Source organism: Amblyraja radiata, chromosome 19 (genome assembly GCF_010909765.2).
Source record: "Amblyraja radiata isolate CabotCenter1 chromosome 19, sAmbRad1.1.pri, whole genome shotgun sequence".
Classification (NCBI taxonomy): Eukaryota; Metazoa; Chordata; class Chondrichthyes; order Rajiformes; family Rajidae; genus Amblyraja; species Amblyraja radiata.
In genome coordinates this window covers 8,163,004-8,176,846 of record NC_045974.1, presented here as the reverse complement: position 1 = coordinate 8,176,846, position 13,843 = coordinate 8,163,004, and the positions used below count along the sequence as shown (strand labels likewise).

Genomic DNA, 13,843 nt, shown 5'->3' with positions numbered 1-13,843 from the left:
GCTGAGTTACTCCAGCTCTTGGAGCCTATCTTCGGTGCAAGCGGGCATCTCCAGTTCCTCCCCACACAGGAGCGACAAGGAAGATTGTTTGCACGCACGTCCCACGTTTCCTAAACTATTCACATCGTTCTTTTAAACGTTTAAGACGTAACATCGTTGACCGAGTGGTATATCTGTTTTGCGAGTCCGTGAATTGGTCAGGCTTACTTTCCCCGCCACTGCAGAGCGAAGCACATGTTTTGTGTAGAATAACTGGGTTATCCAGCTGGAAACATTGAAACATAGAACGTAGGTGCAGGAGTAGGCCATTCGGCCCTTCGAGCCAGCACCGCCAGTCAATATGATCGTGGCTGACCATCCAGAATCAATTCCTGCCTTCTCCCCATAATCCCTTGATTCCGTTAGCCCCAACTCTCTCGAAAACATCCAATGAATTGGCCTCCACTCTTTGCCTCCTGTGACAGATAATCCCACAGGTTCACAACTCTCTGGGTGAATAACGTTTTTCCTCATCCCAGTCCTAAATTGCGTATCCCTTATTCTTAAAGTGTGGCCCCCTGGTTCTGGACCCCCCCCCCCCCCCCAACACGGGGGACATGTTTCCTGCCTCTAGCCTGTCCAATCCCTTACGAACGTTATATGTTAGCACCAGGAAGTTTCAGTGACGCACCTTTCGAGTGCGTTCAGTGACCTCAGACGTACCCTCCTGCTCCTTCCGAAGCCTCTTTGCTCGAAGGAACACATGAAGTGGAGAAAACCCAGATGCTGCCTGCTTGCAACTCAGTCAGGGCAGCCTGTACAGTCTTGTCAAATTGTTATGTGTTCCCCCGTCTCCATTGAACACATTAATTCAGTGGCATTAACTATTTCTGACGGGTGCATTTCTCATTCACAGCTCTCTGCTTTCCATTTCCCTACGACACTGAAGCAGTGTTTTAGCCAAGGACGTCAGTGGTAGTTAGCTCAGGTTAACTCATTCTTTTCACAGTCAGTGCTCGAGAACAGTAATTACAATTCATTTCTCACCCTCATGAGAAACACGGTGCTGACAGGAGGAATTAAAAATCCTTTGACCTCTATCTTGCGGTCGTTGCAAATACTGTTCCTTTTTAATTTAACGTCGAATGCATAATTACAAAAAAGTTGTTTTCATAAAGATTGACATTGAAATTTATGTTTGACAGATCTGTGTTATTTTTTTTTTAATGAAATTTAGTCGGGCGGCACAGTGGCGCAGCGGTAGAGTTGCTGCCTAAAAGCCCTGTCCCACAGTACGAGTTCATTCCAAGAGCTCTCCCGAGTTTGCCCTGATTCGAACTCGGAGATTTACGGTAATGGCCACTCGTCGGTACTCGGGGCTCTCGTGGGCATTTTTCAACATGTTGAAAAATCTCACAAGTCTTCCCGTGCTTACCTGCCATTAGCAAGTCTTCCCAAGTACCTGCCGTTAGCGCTACGAGCCGCTAAGAGACGTCCCCGAGCTCCGACGTACCCGCTATGTTCATTCTCCATGCTTACCACGAGTTTGATTTAAAACTCGGGAGAGTTCTTGGAATGAACTCGTACCGTGGGACAGGGCTTTTACACCCCCTTACACGCCAGAGATCTGAGTTCGATGCCGACTACGGGTGCTGTCTGTACGGAGTTTGTATATTCTCCCCGTGACCGCGTGGGCTTTCTCCGAGATCTTCGGTATCCTCCCACACTCCAAAGACGTACAGGTTTGTAGGTTAATTGGCTTGGTGTAAACGTAAATAAAATTGTCCCGAGTGTGTATGGGATAGTGTTAGTGTGCGGGGATCGCTGGTCAGTACGGACCCGGTGGGCCGAAGGTCCTGTTTCCGGCCTGTGACTCTAAACAAAACGTTATCTTGTGGTCGTTGCAAACGCTGTTCCTTTGTTGAGTTAACGTCTAATGCATAATTTCAAAAAAGTTGTTTTCTTAAATATGGAAATTGAAATTTAAACTTGACAGATTTATTCGATTAAAAAAAAAATGAAATTGAGTCGAAGAGACTGGTTGAACAATTCCACCTGGAGTTATACATGAAGTCTGCCTGCTCGAGACCAGATCATTTATATCTGGGCTTTGAAATCCAAGACAGTGGACTGTTTCTTTCCACGAAGGTTACATATTTCAACAATGATTGCTTTAGTCAGCTGCCAGATGATTTGCAGAGGGGGAAATAACAGCCGCGACGTTCCCTGGATCATTTCACGGCAATCTACGACACTCAGCAGGCCACGGCCCGTCAAATTGACGGTGTGTTAGAGCACCAGACTTGGCTGAGTTGCCCCGAGCCCATCTATCGACTGGCCCGTCACCACAACCATTGCCACAGGCGGCTGTGGAGGTCAAGTCAGTGGATACTTTTAAGGCTGAGATAGATAAATTCTTGATTAGTGCGGGTGTCGGGGGGCTATGGGGACAAGGCAGGAGAATGGAGTTAGGAGGGAGATATATATCAACCATGATTGAGTGGCGGAGTAGACTAGATGGGCCGAATGGCCTAATGGAGCTGTCCCACTGTACGAACTAATTCAAGAGTTCTCCCGAGTTTCCCCTGATTCGAACTCGGAGATTTACGGTAATAGCCGTTCGTAGGTACTCGGGGCTCTGGTGGACATTTTTCAACATGTTGAAAAATCTTCACGAGTCTTCCCGAGCTTGCCGCGTTTCTTGAGTACCTGCCGTTAGCATTATGAGCCGCTAAGAGACATCCCGAGCACCGACGTACCGCTACGTACATTCTGCGTGCTTACCACGAGTTTGATTGTTTTTTTAACTCGGGAGAGCTCTTGAATTAGCTCGTACAGTGGGACAGGCCCTTTATTCTGCTCCTCTCACTTATGAACCGTCCTTTCCTGTACTTAACCTATACTATACAGTTCCTGTACTATACGGCGCGGAAACAGGCCCTTCGGCCCGCCGGGTCCACGCCGATTAGCGATCGCCTCATGCGCTTAGCACTATCCTACACACACTATGGACAGTCTACAATTCACAGAAGCCAATTAACCTACAAACCTGCACGTCTTTGGAGTGTGGGAGGAAACCGGAGAAAACCCATGCAGTCACAGGGAGAACGTACAAACGCCGCACAAAACAGCACCCATAGTCAGGATCGAACCCGGATCTCGGGCGCTGTGAGGCCGCAACTCTACCGCTGCGCCACCGTGCCGCCGTTATTGGCACCGAACACCACAGCCGTGTTTATCTTGTAGGGGTTCAATTGGGTGTCGAAGTTTTAAGGGGCAGCGTCTCGCTGGTTCTTAGTTTAGTGTTGTTTAGTTTATTATTGTCACGACTACCGAGGTACAGTGAAAAGCTTTAAGGGCCTGTCCCACTTTCACGACGTAATTCATGACCTCTGTCAAGTTTGCCCTTGACTCATACTCGCAGCATGGTCATCACGAGGTCGTAGGAGGTCGTAGGTGGGTCGTAGCAGGTTGTGATGCCGTGTCGTAGGTACTCGTGGCTTCAAGTAGGTCGCGGCGTTTTTTCAACATGATGAAAAATGTCGACGAGTAAAAAAGGTCGTGAATTAGGTCGTGTAAGTGGGACACGTCCTTTAGTTTGCGAGCTGTCGAGACTATCCATGGTGCTCATGAGGGTCACATGATTTGAAAAAGAAATTTGAATCACTATTCTCAGCTAATGACAAGTAATAATTCTCATGTAATAAAGCATTGAGTTATTGTAGGAAGGACAGGTTTAAACCGAAGATAGACACAAAAAGCTGGAGTAAATCAGCGGGACAGGCAGCATCTCTGAAGGGAAGGAATGGGTGACATTTCGGGTCGAGTCGCTTCTTCAGACTCACCAAGGCTAACATTGTGTTAGCCTTTTAGTAACTACTAGTAACGAACCTTGCCAAAACACTGCTTCCACGTTACAGGTAAATGAAAAACAGAAAGCCGTAAATGACTAATTTACCCTTCGGAATTACTGAATGCTGATGAACTAATTTGTTCAAGTGGTCCACAGTGTGCAGTTAAGGGGCACGACATTTAGTGCAAGATAGACACAAAATGCTGGAGTAACTCAGCGGGTCAGGCAGAAAAGAAATAGGTGATGTTTTGGGTCGAGACCCTGGTAACATAGAAACATGGAAAATAGGTGCAGGAGTAGGCCATTCGGCCCTTCAAGCCAGTTGACCATCCAAAATCATCCAAAAGAAGCCAGCTGATCTTCCAAAATCAGCACCAGTTCCTGCTTTCTCCCCATATCCCTGGATTCGGTTAGCCCTAAGAGCTACATCTAACTCTCTGGAATGCCAGGCCAGCATTGAGTCAGGCAGGGCTCTTGAGGGATTAGGTTTAAGGTGAGAAGGCAAGATTTCATATGAAGGTGTATCTGGAGGGAAATAGGGTGAATGCACAGTCTTTTACCCAGAGTAGGGAAATCAAGAACCAGGGGACACGGGTTTAAGGTAAGAGGGGAAAGATTTAATAGGAATCTGTAGGGCAACTCGAGGGTTGATAGGTATATGGAATGAGTTGCCAGAGGAGGTAGTTGAGGCTGGTACCCTAACAGCATTTAAAAGATACTTGGACAGTCACATGGGTAGGAAAGGTTTATAAGGATGGGAGGAAACCGGAGATCTCGGAGAAAACCCACGCAAATCACGGGAGAACGTACAAACTCCGTACAGGCAAGCACTCGTGGTCAGGATCGAACCCAGGTCTCTCGCGCTGTAAGGCAGCAACTCTACCGCCGTGCCGCCCTGTCAACGAAAAGTGGCCAACCTGAAATGTTAACTCTTCCGCAGATGCTGCCTGACCCACTGAGCTTTTCCAGCGATTCCTGTTTTATTTATTTTTTCAGAATTCTATCATCTCCATTCTTGTGCTTTTGAACCAATGTGGGCCCCAGCCAGTAACTCTCTGGGTGAAGAAGTTTTTCCTCATCTCAGTCCTAAATGGCCGATCCCTTATTCTTAAACTGTGACCCATGGTTCTAGACTCCCCCAACATGTGGAAATTTTTTCCTGCATCTAGCCAGGAAGCAAACTCAGCTGATGGGGCCCAGTCCCACAACTCCATCCATTTTAAGGCTACTTCCACAATGGTGTAGTTTCCGTGGTTACGAAGTCAAAGGCTGTTTTCACTTGTGGTCCCATCATGCATCCAGGCCCATGCAATGATTGGGCAACTCTTCATTAAGACTTCTCATCACTCAAATGAAAAAAAAGAGTTTCACTAAACTGTGGTCACAATAGTTTGGGATGAGATCGATAATTGACATGAATGGCCGGTTGTGTGTGTGGTTATTGAGAGTGGCCCAGCGATAGAGTTGCTGCCTTACAGCGCCAGAGATCCGGGTTCCATCCTGACTATGGGTGCTGTCGGTAAGGCTGTGATGAGGGTCCAGTCCACATCGAGTGTGGAGTGAAGCCGCTCCACAAACTGGTGTTTCTATCAGCTGAGTTTCGTTTACTGTTGCCACGTGTACTGAGGCACAGAGAAGAGCTTTTTGTTGCGTGCTATCCAGTCAGCAAAAAGACTGTACATGATTACAATCGAGCCGTCCGCTGGGCACAGAGACAGGATAAAGGGGATGACGTTTCGTGCAAAGATTAAGTCCAATTAACGATAGCTCGAAGGTCTCCAATCAGGATTACTCTCTGGTTGGTGAGAGGACGGTTCCATTGCTGGTAAGAATCGTCCGCGAATGTGGAGGTAAGAGCTTTCACACTTCTGTACCTCTTGCCTGATGGGAGAAGGAAATAAAGAGAGTGTCCGGAGTGAGATTGATCCTTGATTATGCTGCTGGCCTTGCCGAGGCAGCGTGAAGTGTAGATGGAGTCAGTGGAAGGGAGTTTGGTTGTGAGTGATGGTCTCAGCCTCGTCCACAACTGGAAATCCAATTACTTAGGTGCAACTGATCATCTCTTTAATAGACAATAGACAATAGACAATAGACAATAGGTGCAGGAGTAGGCCATTCGGCCCTTCGAGCCAGCACCACCATTCAATGTGATCATGGCTGATCATCCCCAATCAGTACCCCGTTCCTGCCTTCTCCCCCATATCCGCTGACTCCGCTATTTTTAAGAGCCCTATCTAGCTCTCTCTTGAAAGCATCCAGAGAACCTGCCTCCACCGCCCTCTGAGGCAGAGAATTCCACAGACTCACCACTCTCCGTGAGAAAAAGTGTTTCCTCGTCTCCGTTCTAAATGGTTTACTCCTTATTCTTAAACTGTGGCCCCTGGTTCTGGTCTCCCCCATGTCATTTAAATGTCATTTGTATTGAATCCATCAAAACGGGTGCATGCAATATTATCCGGCTGCAAAGCCAAGCCACCCGGCAGTCTCATTGTGTGTGTCCACAGGTCCTTGTCAAAGGACATGTAACTTTGTAAAGTTCTTTTTTGATGTTGATGTTCTTGATGTTCCAGGCTTTCAAATTTAGACTTTAGAGATACAGCGCGGAAACAGGCCCTTCGCCCAGCGATCACCCCGTGCACTAGCACTATCCTACACGCTAGGGACAATTTAACAGAAGCCAATTAACCTACAAACCTGCACTTCTTTGGAGTGTGGGAGGAAACCGGAGCACGCGGTCACAAGGGGGAGCGCCAAACTCCATACAGACAGCACCCGTAGTAAGGATCGAACCTGGGTCTGTGGCGCTGTAAGGCAGCAACTCTACCGCTGGTACACTTGGTTTACTCCTGCACGATGGGTTTTCTCCAAGTGCTCCGGTTTCCGCCCACACGCCATGGTTAAACAGGTTCTGCTATGAGGCGAGAAATCAGTGTTTGTTGAAATCCCTCCCTTCAGCACCACCTTCTGTTTTCCCCAGTATATCCCTCAACAATCCTCCTCGCTACAGGCAGTGGCCAACCTTGCTATGAATGAAATAAAGAACCTTTCTACTGGGCACCGACCAGTAAAGTCCAGTTTCGTGACCATCCCAAATGTAGAAAACACAACCTTCATTTGGCAGTTCCATTTACAAATTCAGAAAATTAATTCAGAACAAGAAGCTACAGGGGGTCGATCCTTCGTTTGAAGCCAGAACACGATGAGTTCCACCAGGAAGGCAATAGAGAATGACGTTTGGTGCCCCTGGGCCTTGAAGGACAAGATTAACCAGTATTCTGCTAGGATCGTCCCCAAAAATGGTTTGGGATTAGATTGACCCGTAATCAGTTCAGTTTAGTTTATTGTCATGTGTACTGAGGTACAGTGAAAAGCTTTTGTTGCTCGCTAACCAGTCAGCGGAAAGACAACACATGATTACAATCGACCTATTTACAGTGTATAGATACGTGATAAGGGAATAACGTTCAGTGCAAGGTAAAGCCAGCAAAGTCCGGTCAAGGATAGTCCAAGGACCACCAAAGAGGTAGATAGCAGTTCAGCACTGCTGTCTGGTAAGAGATCTAAATCTAAAGTTAGAGATGAGCAGCATCATCGTAAGTCAGGCTCCTACCTGTTCTGTGACGACACTCCTGTGGGTGGCTCGAACTACTATCTACCTCACTGGTGACCCTTGGTCTATCCGTGAGCAGACCCTTGCTGGCTTTACTCCTGCAGGTTCCTGTAAAAGGTAACGTTATGAAGCAAGAAGAATGTCCACCAGCCAGAAGATGCTGCCGCTTATTTATCATCTACAAAACAAAACAAATCACGTTGCTAGGATACTTGTGCGGGCTGGGGCCTTCTTTATCTTTTGCGGCATTATGGGCCTGTCCTGCACAGGCGATTTTATTAGGCGACTGCCAGCGACTAGGACAATGGAATTCACCGAGGTCAGTACTGGTGACAACCTACGTCACCTGGCGGCAACCTACGACAGGACCTACGACAACGTACGACAGCCCAAATTGTCGCATGTTGAAATTTTTTCGGCAGGCCCAAAATCGCCTGTGCAGGACAGGCCCATTAGCTGGATGCCAGTGTGATACATGTCTGAAGCTGAAAGGTGAATTTGTCATCGGCAGAAACGTGCGCTGTGAACAATGGAGGCTGCGACCGTACGTGCAAAGATACCGCCACGGGGGTCCGGTGTAGCTGTCCGGTTGGATTCACCCTGCAACCCGATGGGAAAACGTGCAAAGGTGGGTCCCTGCTCTTAGTGTACCGTGAACCTTTCCACGCAGAAAACGGTGCTAAGCATCGTAAATGTCTGGCCTAGGGTCGCCAACTTTCTCGCTCCCAAATAAGGGACAAAAGGTCAAAACATGGGACAAATTCCCAACGGCAATTCCTTGACCGACTCGGCCGTGGCTGGGTGAATGAAGAGTTGGCTCGGGTGCTGGACTACACACAGACCCTGGCCGGCGGGCCAGCTGAGGAGTTTTGGCCCGGGCGCAACGTCGCGCGCAAAGTCCGACACCACATCCAACTCATGAACCGATGATCGGCCATGAGAAGGATGGGCGGTAAGCGAACATCCAAAGGTCGGACAGCTGGGCGTGCTGCCGACCGACAGGGCCACGGGCGAGGCGCTGCTGCTGTACTACGTCGGGACAGGTGAGGCAGGGCCAGACATGATGCTCCGACCCAACAGTCCCCTCGACCCGAGTAGTAGCAGTCAAATACGGGACAAGGGCGAACCAATTTAACCCAAAAATACCAAATGTCCCGGCTAATACGGGACTGTTGGCAACCCATGAAGTGTTGAGCACAACACTTCATGGACATTGCGGTACGTTTGAAATTGCCAAGTGTCTAAATTCAAGAGAGTTTCATGGCCATCTGTCCCAGATAGAACAATGACATTCTTACTAGCAGCAGCACGACAGAATATGTAAACTGAGTACACTGTAAACAATATAATAAACGAGAAAAAAAAGTTAGGAGTAGGCCATTCGGCCCTTCGAGCCAGCACCTCCATTCAATGTGATCATGGCTGATCATCCCCAATCAGTACCCCGTTCCTGGCTTCTCCCCATATCCCCCGACTCCGCTATCTTTAAGAGCCCTATCTAGCTCTCTTTTGAAAGCATCCAGAGAACCTGCCTTCACCGCCCTCTGAGGCAGAGAATTCCACAGACTCACCACTCTCTGTGAGAAAAAGTGTTTCCTCGTCTCCGTTCTAAATAGCTTACCCCTTATTCTTAAACTGTGGCCCCTGGTTCTGGACTCCCCCGACATTGGGAACATTTTTACTGCCTCTAGCGTGTCCAAACCCTTAACAATCTTATATGTTTCAATAAGATATCCTCTCATCCTTCTAAACTCCAGAGTATACAAGCCCAGCCGCTCCATCCTCTCAGCATATGACAGTCCCGCCATCCCGGGAATTAACCTTGTAAACCTCAATAGCAAGAATGTCCTTCCTCAAACTAGGGGACAAAAACTGCACACAATACTCCAGATGTGGTCTAACTAGGGCTTTGTACAACTCAGAAGGACCTCTTTGCTCCTATGCTCGACTCCTCTTGTTATAAAGGCCAACATGCCATTTGCTTTCTTCACTGCCTGCTGTACCTGCATGCTTACTTTCTTAGACTGATGTACAAGGACCCCCAGATCCCGTTGTACTTCCCCTTTTCCCAACTTGACGCCATTTTGATAGTAATTTGCTTTCCTGTTTTTGATACCAAAGTGGATAACCTCACATTTATCCACATTAAACTTCATCTGCTATGCATCTGCCCACTCCCCCAACCTGTCCCAAGTCACCCTGCATTCTCATAGCAACCTCCTCACAGTTCACACTGCCACCCAGCTTTGTGTCATCTGCAAACTTGCTAATGTTACTTTGAATCCCTTCATCCAAATCATTGATGTATATTGTAAATAGCGGCGGTCCCAGCACCGAGCCTTGCTGTATCCCACTAGTCGCTGCCTGCCATTCTGAAAGGGACCCGTTAATCCCGCCTCTTTGTTTCCTGTCTGCCAACCAATTGTCTATCCATGTCAGCACTCTACCCCCAATACCATGTGCCCTAATTTTTCCCACTAATCTCCCATGTGGGGCCTTATCAAATGCTTCCTGAAAGTCCAGGTACACTACATCCACTGGCTCTCCCTTGTCCATTTTCCTAGTTACATCTTCAGAAAATTCCAGAAGATTAGTCAAGCATGATTTCCTCTTCGTAAATCCATGCTGACTCGAACCGATCCTGTTACTGCTATCCAAATGTGTGGCTATTTCATCTTTTATAATTGACTCCAGCATCTTCCCCACCACCGATGTCAGGCTAACTGGTCTATAATTCCCTGTTTTCTCTCTTCCGCCTTTCTTAAAAAGTGGGATAACATTAGCTACCCTCCAATCCACAGGAATTGTTCCTGAGTCTATAGAACATTGGAAAAGTATCACCAACGCATCCACGATTTCTAGAGCCACTTCCTTAAGTACCCTGGGATGCAGAACATCAGGCCCTGGGGATTTATCAGCCTTCAGTCCCATCAGTCTACCCAACACCATTTCCTGCCTAATGTGGATATCCTTCAGTTTCTCTATCATCCCAGATTCTCTGGCCACTACTATATCAGGAAGTTTGTTTGTGTCCACCTTAGTGAAGACGGATCCAAAGTACTTGTTTGACATCTGCCATTTCCTTGTTCCCCATAATAAATTCACTTTTTTCGGTCTTTGTGTGTATATAAACATACTCACACACATAAATACAAATAAAAAACAGACAACAATAATAGTGCAATAATAATAATAGTCAATGTAGTTCAGACTTTATTGGAGGTTGCAGTGTTTAATAGCCTGATGGCTGTAGGGAAGAAGCTGTTCCTGAACCTGGACGTTACAGTTTTCAGGCTCCTGTACCTTCTTCCCGATGGCAGGGGTGAAATGAGCGTGTGGCCAGCGTGGTGTGGATCTCTGACGATGCTGGCCTATTGTACTGTGATAATCAGGGCAACAAACTTGTTTGAGGTATAAATATTGCCGCGCATGAAGTAAAAATGAGCGTAGTGAGGGTAGCACCATTGAAACTTTAGAAGAGATTTGCAGATTTGCTCATATGAAGGGAGTGATTAAGTTTAATATAGAGCGTCATGGAGTTATACAGCGTGGAAGTAGGCCCATTCAGCCCATATAGTCCACTCCGCCATTCAATCATGGCTGATCTATCTCTCCCTCCTAACCCCTTCTTCCCAGGCTCTCCCAACAAAAGTCCACACACGTTGCCTTTCCTGTAGGGACCTTTAAATAAACTACTGGGACACAGTTTAATGCCCTTGTAAACAGATTCACTGTTGGGGATTAAGCAACAGGGCTTGGAAATGTGGTTTGCGGTAATATTGCCGAGTTCTTTCCCACAACAACGTGTTGCCAAAAACTTAACTGAGCTGTCCGCCAACAGCTCTGACATGAAAGATTAACTTCATCTTTCGAAGCTGTTTGCATGAGGGCCAAGGGATGTGTGTGCGTGCCAAGTTTCAAGTGTACATTCAGCCTCCCCCCTCTGACGACCTGTACACTACACGCTTACACGCTGAACAGTGGTCCCAGTGCTTTGTTTTCTGAATGCCGCGCTGTTCCACGTTGCAGAAGTCCAATCCATTTATCATTCCTGGAGAGTGTTGTCTGAACTCTACTTCCAGTAAGAAAAGGACTTTTAAAACAAATGAAGGCCAAGCAAGGGTGTCCTTGGAGAGAATATTACAACTGAAAGCTGATCACCTTATTTTTTGTCTAGAGTTCAATAGACAATAGGTGCAGGAGTAGGCCATTCGGCCCTTCAAACCAGCACCACCATTCAATGTGATCATGGCTGATCATCCCCAACCAGTACCCTGTTCCTGACTTCTTTCCATATCCACTGACTCCGCTATCTTTAAGAGCCCTATCTAGCTCTCTCTTGAAAGTATCCAGAGAACCGGCCTCCACCGCCCTCTGAGGCAGAGAATTCCACAGACTCACAACTCTCTGGGTGAAAAAGTGTTTCCTCGTCTCCGCTCTAAATGGCTTACCCCTTATTCTTAAACTGTGGCCCCTGGTTCTGGACTCCCCCAACATCGGGAACATGTTTCCTGCCTCTAACTTGTCCAAACCCTTAATAATCTTATATGTTTCAATAAGATAGCCTCTCATCCTTCTAAACTCCAGAGTATACAAGCCCAGTCACTCCATTGTCTCAGCATATGACAGTCCCGCCATCCTGGGAATTAACCTTGTAAACCTACGCTGCACTCCCCCAATAGCAAGAATGTGCTTCCTCAAATTAGGGGACCAAAACTGCACACAATACTCCAGGTGTGGTCTCACTAGGGCCCTATACAACTGCAGAAGGACCACTTTGCTCCTATACTCAACTCCTCTTGTTATTTTCCTATCTTTTCCACTGCCGACAGAGACAATATTGTCACGTGTGCCGAGGTACAATGAAAAGCCTTTGGTCACGCAAGTTCACTGCTGAACACAATACCAGAACTAGGGGTCACAGTTCAACAATAAGGGGTGGGCCATTTAGGACTGAGATGAGGAAAAAAACTTTCGCCCAGAGAGCTGTGAATCTGTGGAATTCTTTGCTACAGAAGGCAATGGAGGCCACTTCACTGGATGTTTTCAAGAGAGAGTTAGATTTAGCTCTTAGGGCTAATGGAATCAAGGGATATGGGGAGGAAAGCAAGTACGGGCTACTGATTTTAGATGATCAGCCATGATCATATTGAATGGTGGTGCTGGCTCGAAGGGCCAAATGGCCTACTCCTCCACCTGTTTTTCCATGTTTCTACTGACCATAAAACATCAGGGCTCGCTTGTCTGTTCAGTTTGACAATTATGCCCCTGAGTGTTTTCGTCCCCGAGAGATGTTGATACCGATCTGAAGAGGAACTCCTTACCATTCAGTCCAAGGGACCAAATACAAATAACCTCAACCTCTGACTCAAGGCAATGACCTCTAAATCAAATATAGGAACAAATTGTGTTTCTATCCATGCCCAGCTGATCAATTAATAAGTATCTTTGATAATTGAGCAGCGTTAATGTCCTGAGTGGGCAGAATGACTCTGAAATTCTTCTGGTAGGTCGTAAGATCATGAGTTAGGCCATTCGGCCCATCAACTCTACTCCGCCATTCAATCATGGCTGATCTATCTCTCCCTCCTAACCCCATTCTCCTGTCTTCTCCCCATAACCTCTAACACCCGTACTAATTAAGAATCTATCTCTGACTTAAATATATCCACTGACTTGGCCTCCACAGCCTTCTGTGGCAAAGAATTCCAGAGATTCACCACCATCTGAAATTCCTCCTCATCTCTTTCCTGAAAGAACATCCTTTAATTCTGAGGCTATGACCTCTAGTCCTAGGCTCTCCAACTAGTGGAAACATCCTCTCCACATCCACTCTATCCAAGCCTTTCACTATTCTGTACGCTTTAATGAGGTCCCCCCCTCATCCATATAAACACCAGTGAGTATTGGCCCCTTGGATGCACCTTCATTCAGATTATAATAATTTTTGCAATGAGTTTTTATCCTTTCCTTGCAGATATTGATGAGTGTTTAATAAACAACGGGGGTTGTGACCAATTCTGCAGAAACACAGTTGGCAGCTTTGAGTGCAGCTGTCGGAAAGGCCACAAGCTCCTGACAGATGAACGATCTTGCCAAGGTAAGTCTCCGTCCACTCCATTTCTTGACCTGTTTGCAGACAAAAAAAAAAGTTGATCGAACAATGAGGCAAAATGGTGATTTTATATTTCAATATCAATGTTGAAGTTTCTCCATGCAGAAACAAGGAACTGCAGATGCTGGTTTGAAAAAGGAAAGACGAAAAATGCTGGAGTACCTCAGCGGGTCAGGCAGCATCCCTGAAGAACATGGATAGGTGGGTTGGGACCTTTCTTCAGTCTGACTCAAAACATCACGCTATCCATGTTCTCCGCTGTCGGACCCTATGAGAGAGAAGCGAG

The 13,843-nt window shown here is 47.0% G+C and overlaps 1 protein-coding gene across 5 annotated transcripts in view; it reads left to right on the top strand.

Moving 5' to 3' along the window:
- Window positions 1-13,843, top strand: part of scube1 (signal peptide, CUB domain and EGF like domain containing 1) — a 199,247-nt gene that overhangs the window by 117,960 nt on the left and 67,444 nt on the right. For 4 of the 5 annotated variants that reach the window (XM_033037605.1, XM_033037603.1, XM_033037604.1 and 1 more), the window contains 2 exons: window positions 7,954-8,070; window positions 13,420-13,542. In XM_033037605.1, the coding sequence (XP_032893496.1) occupies window positions 7,954-8,070; window positions 13,420-13,542 (240 nt within the window). The remainder of the gene's footprint in view (window positions 1-7,953; window positions 8,071-13,419; window positions 13,543-13,843) is intronic. The other variant, XM_033037606.1, reaches the window with a different exon arrangement.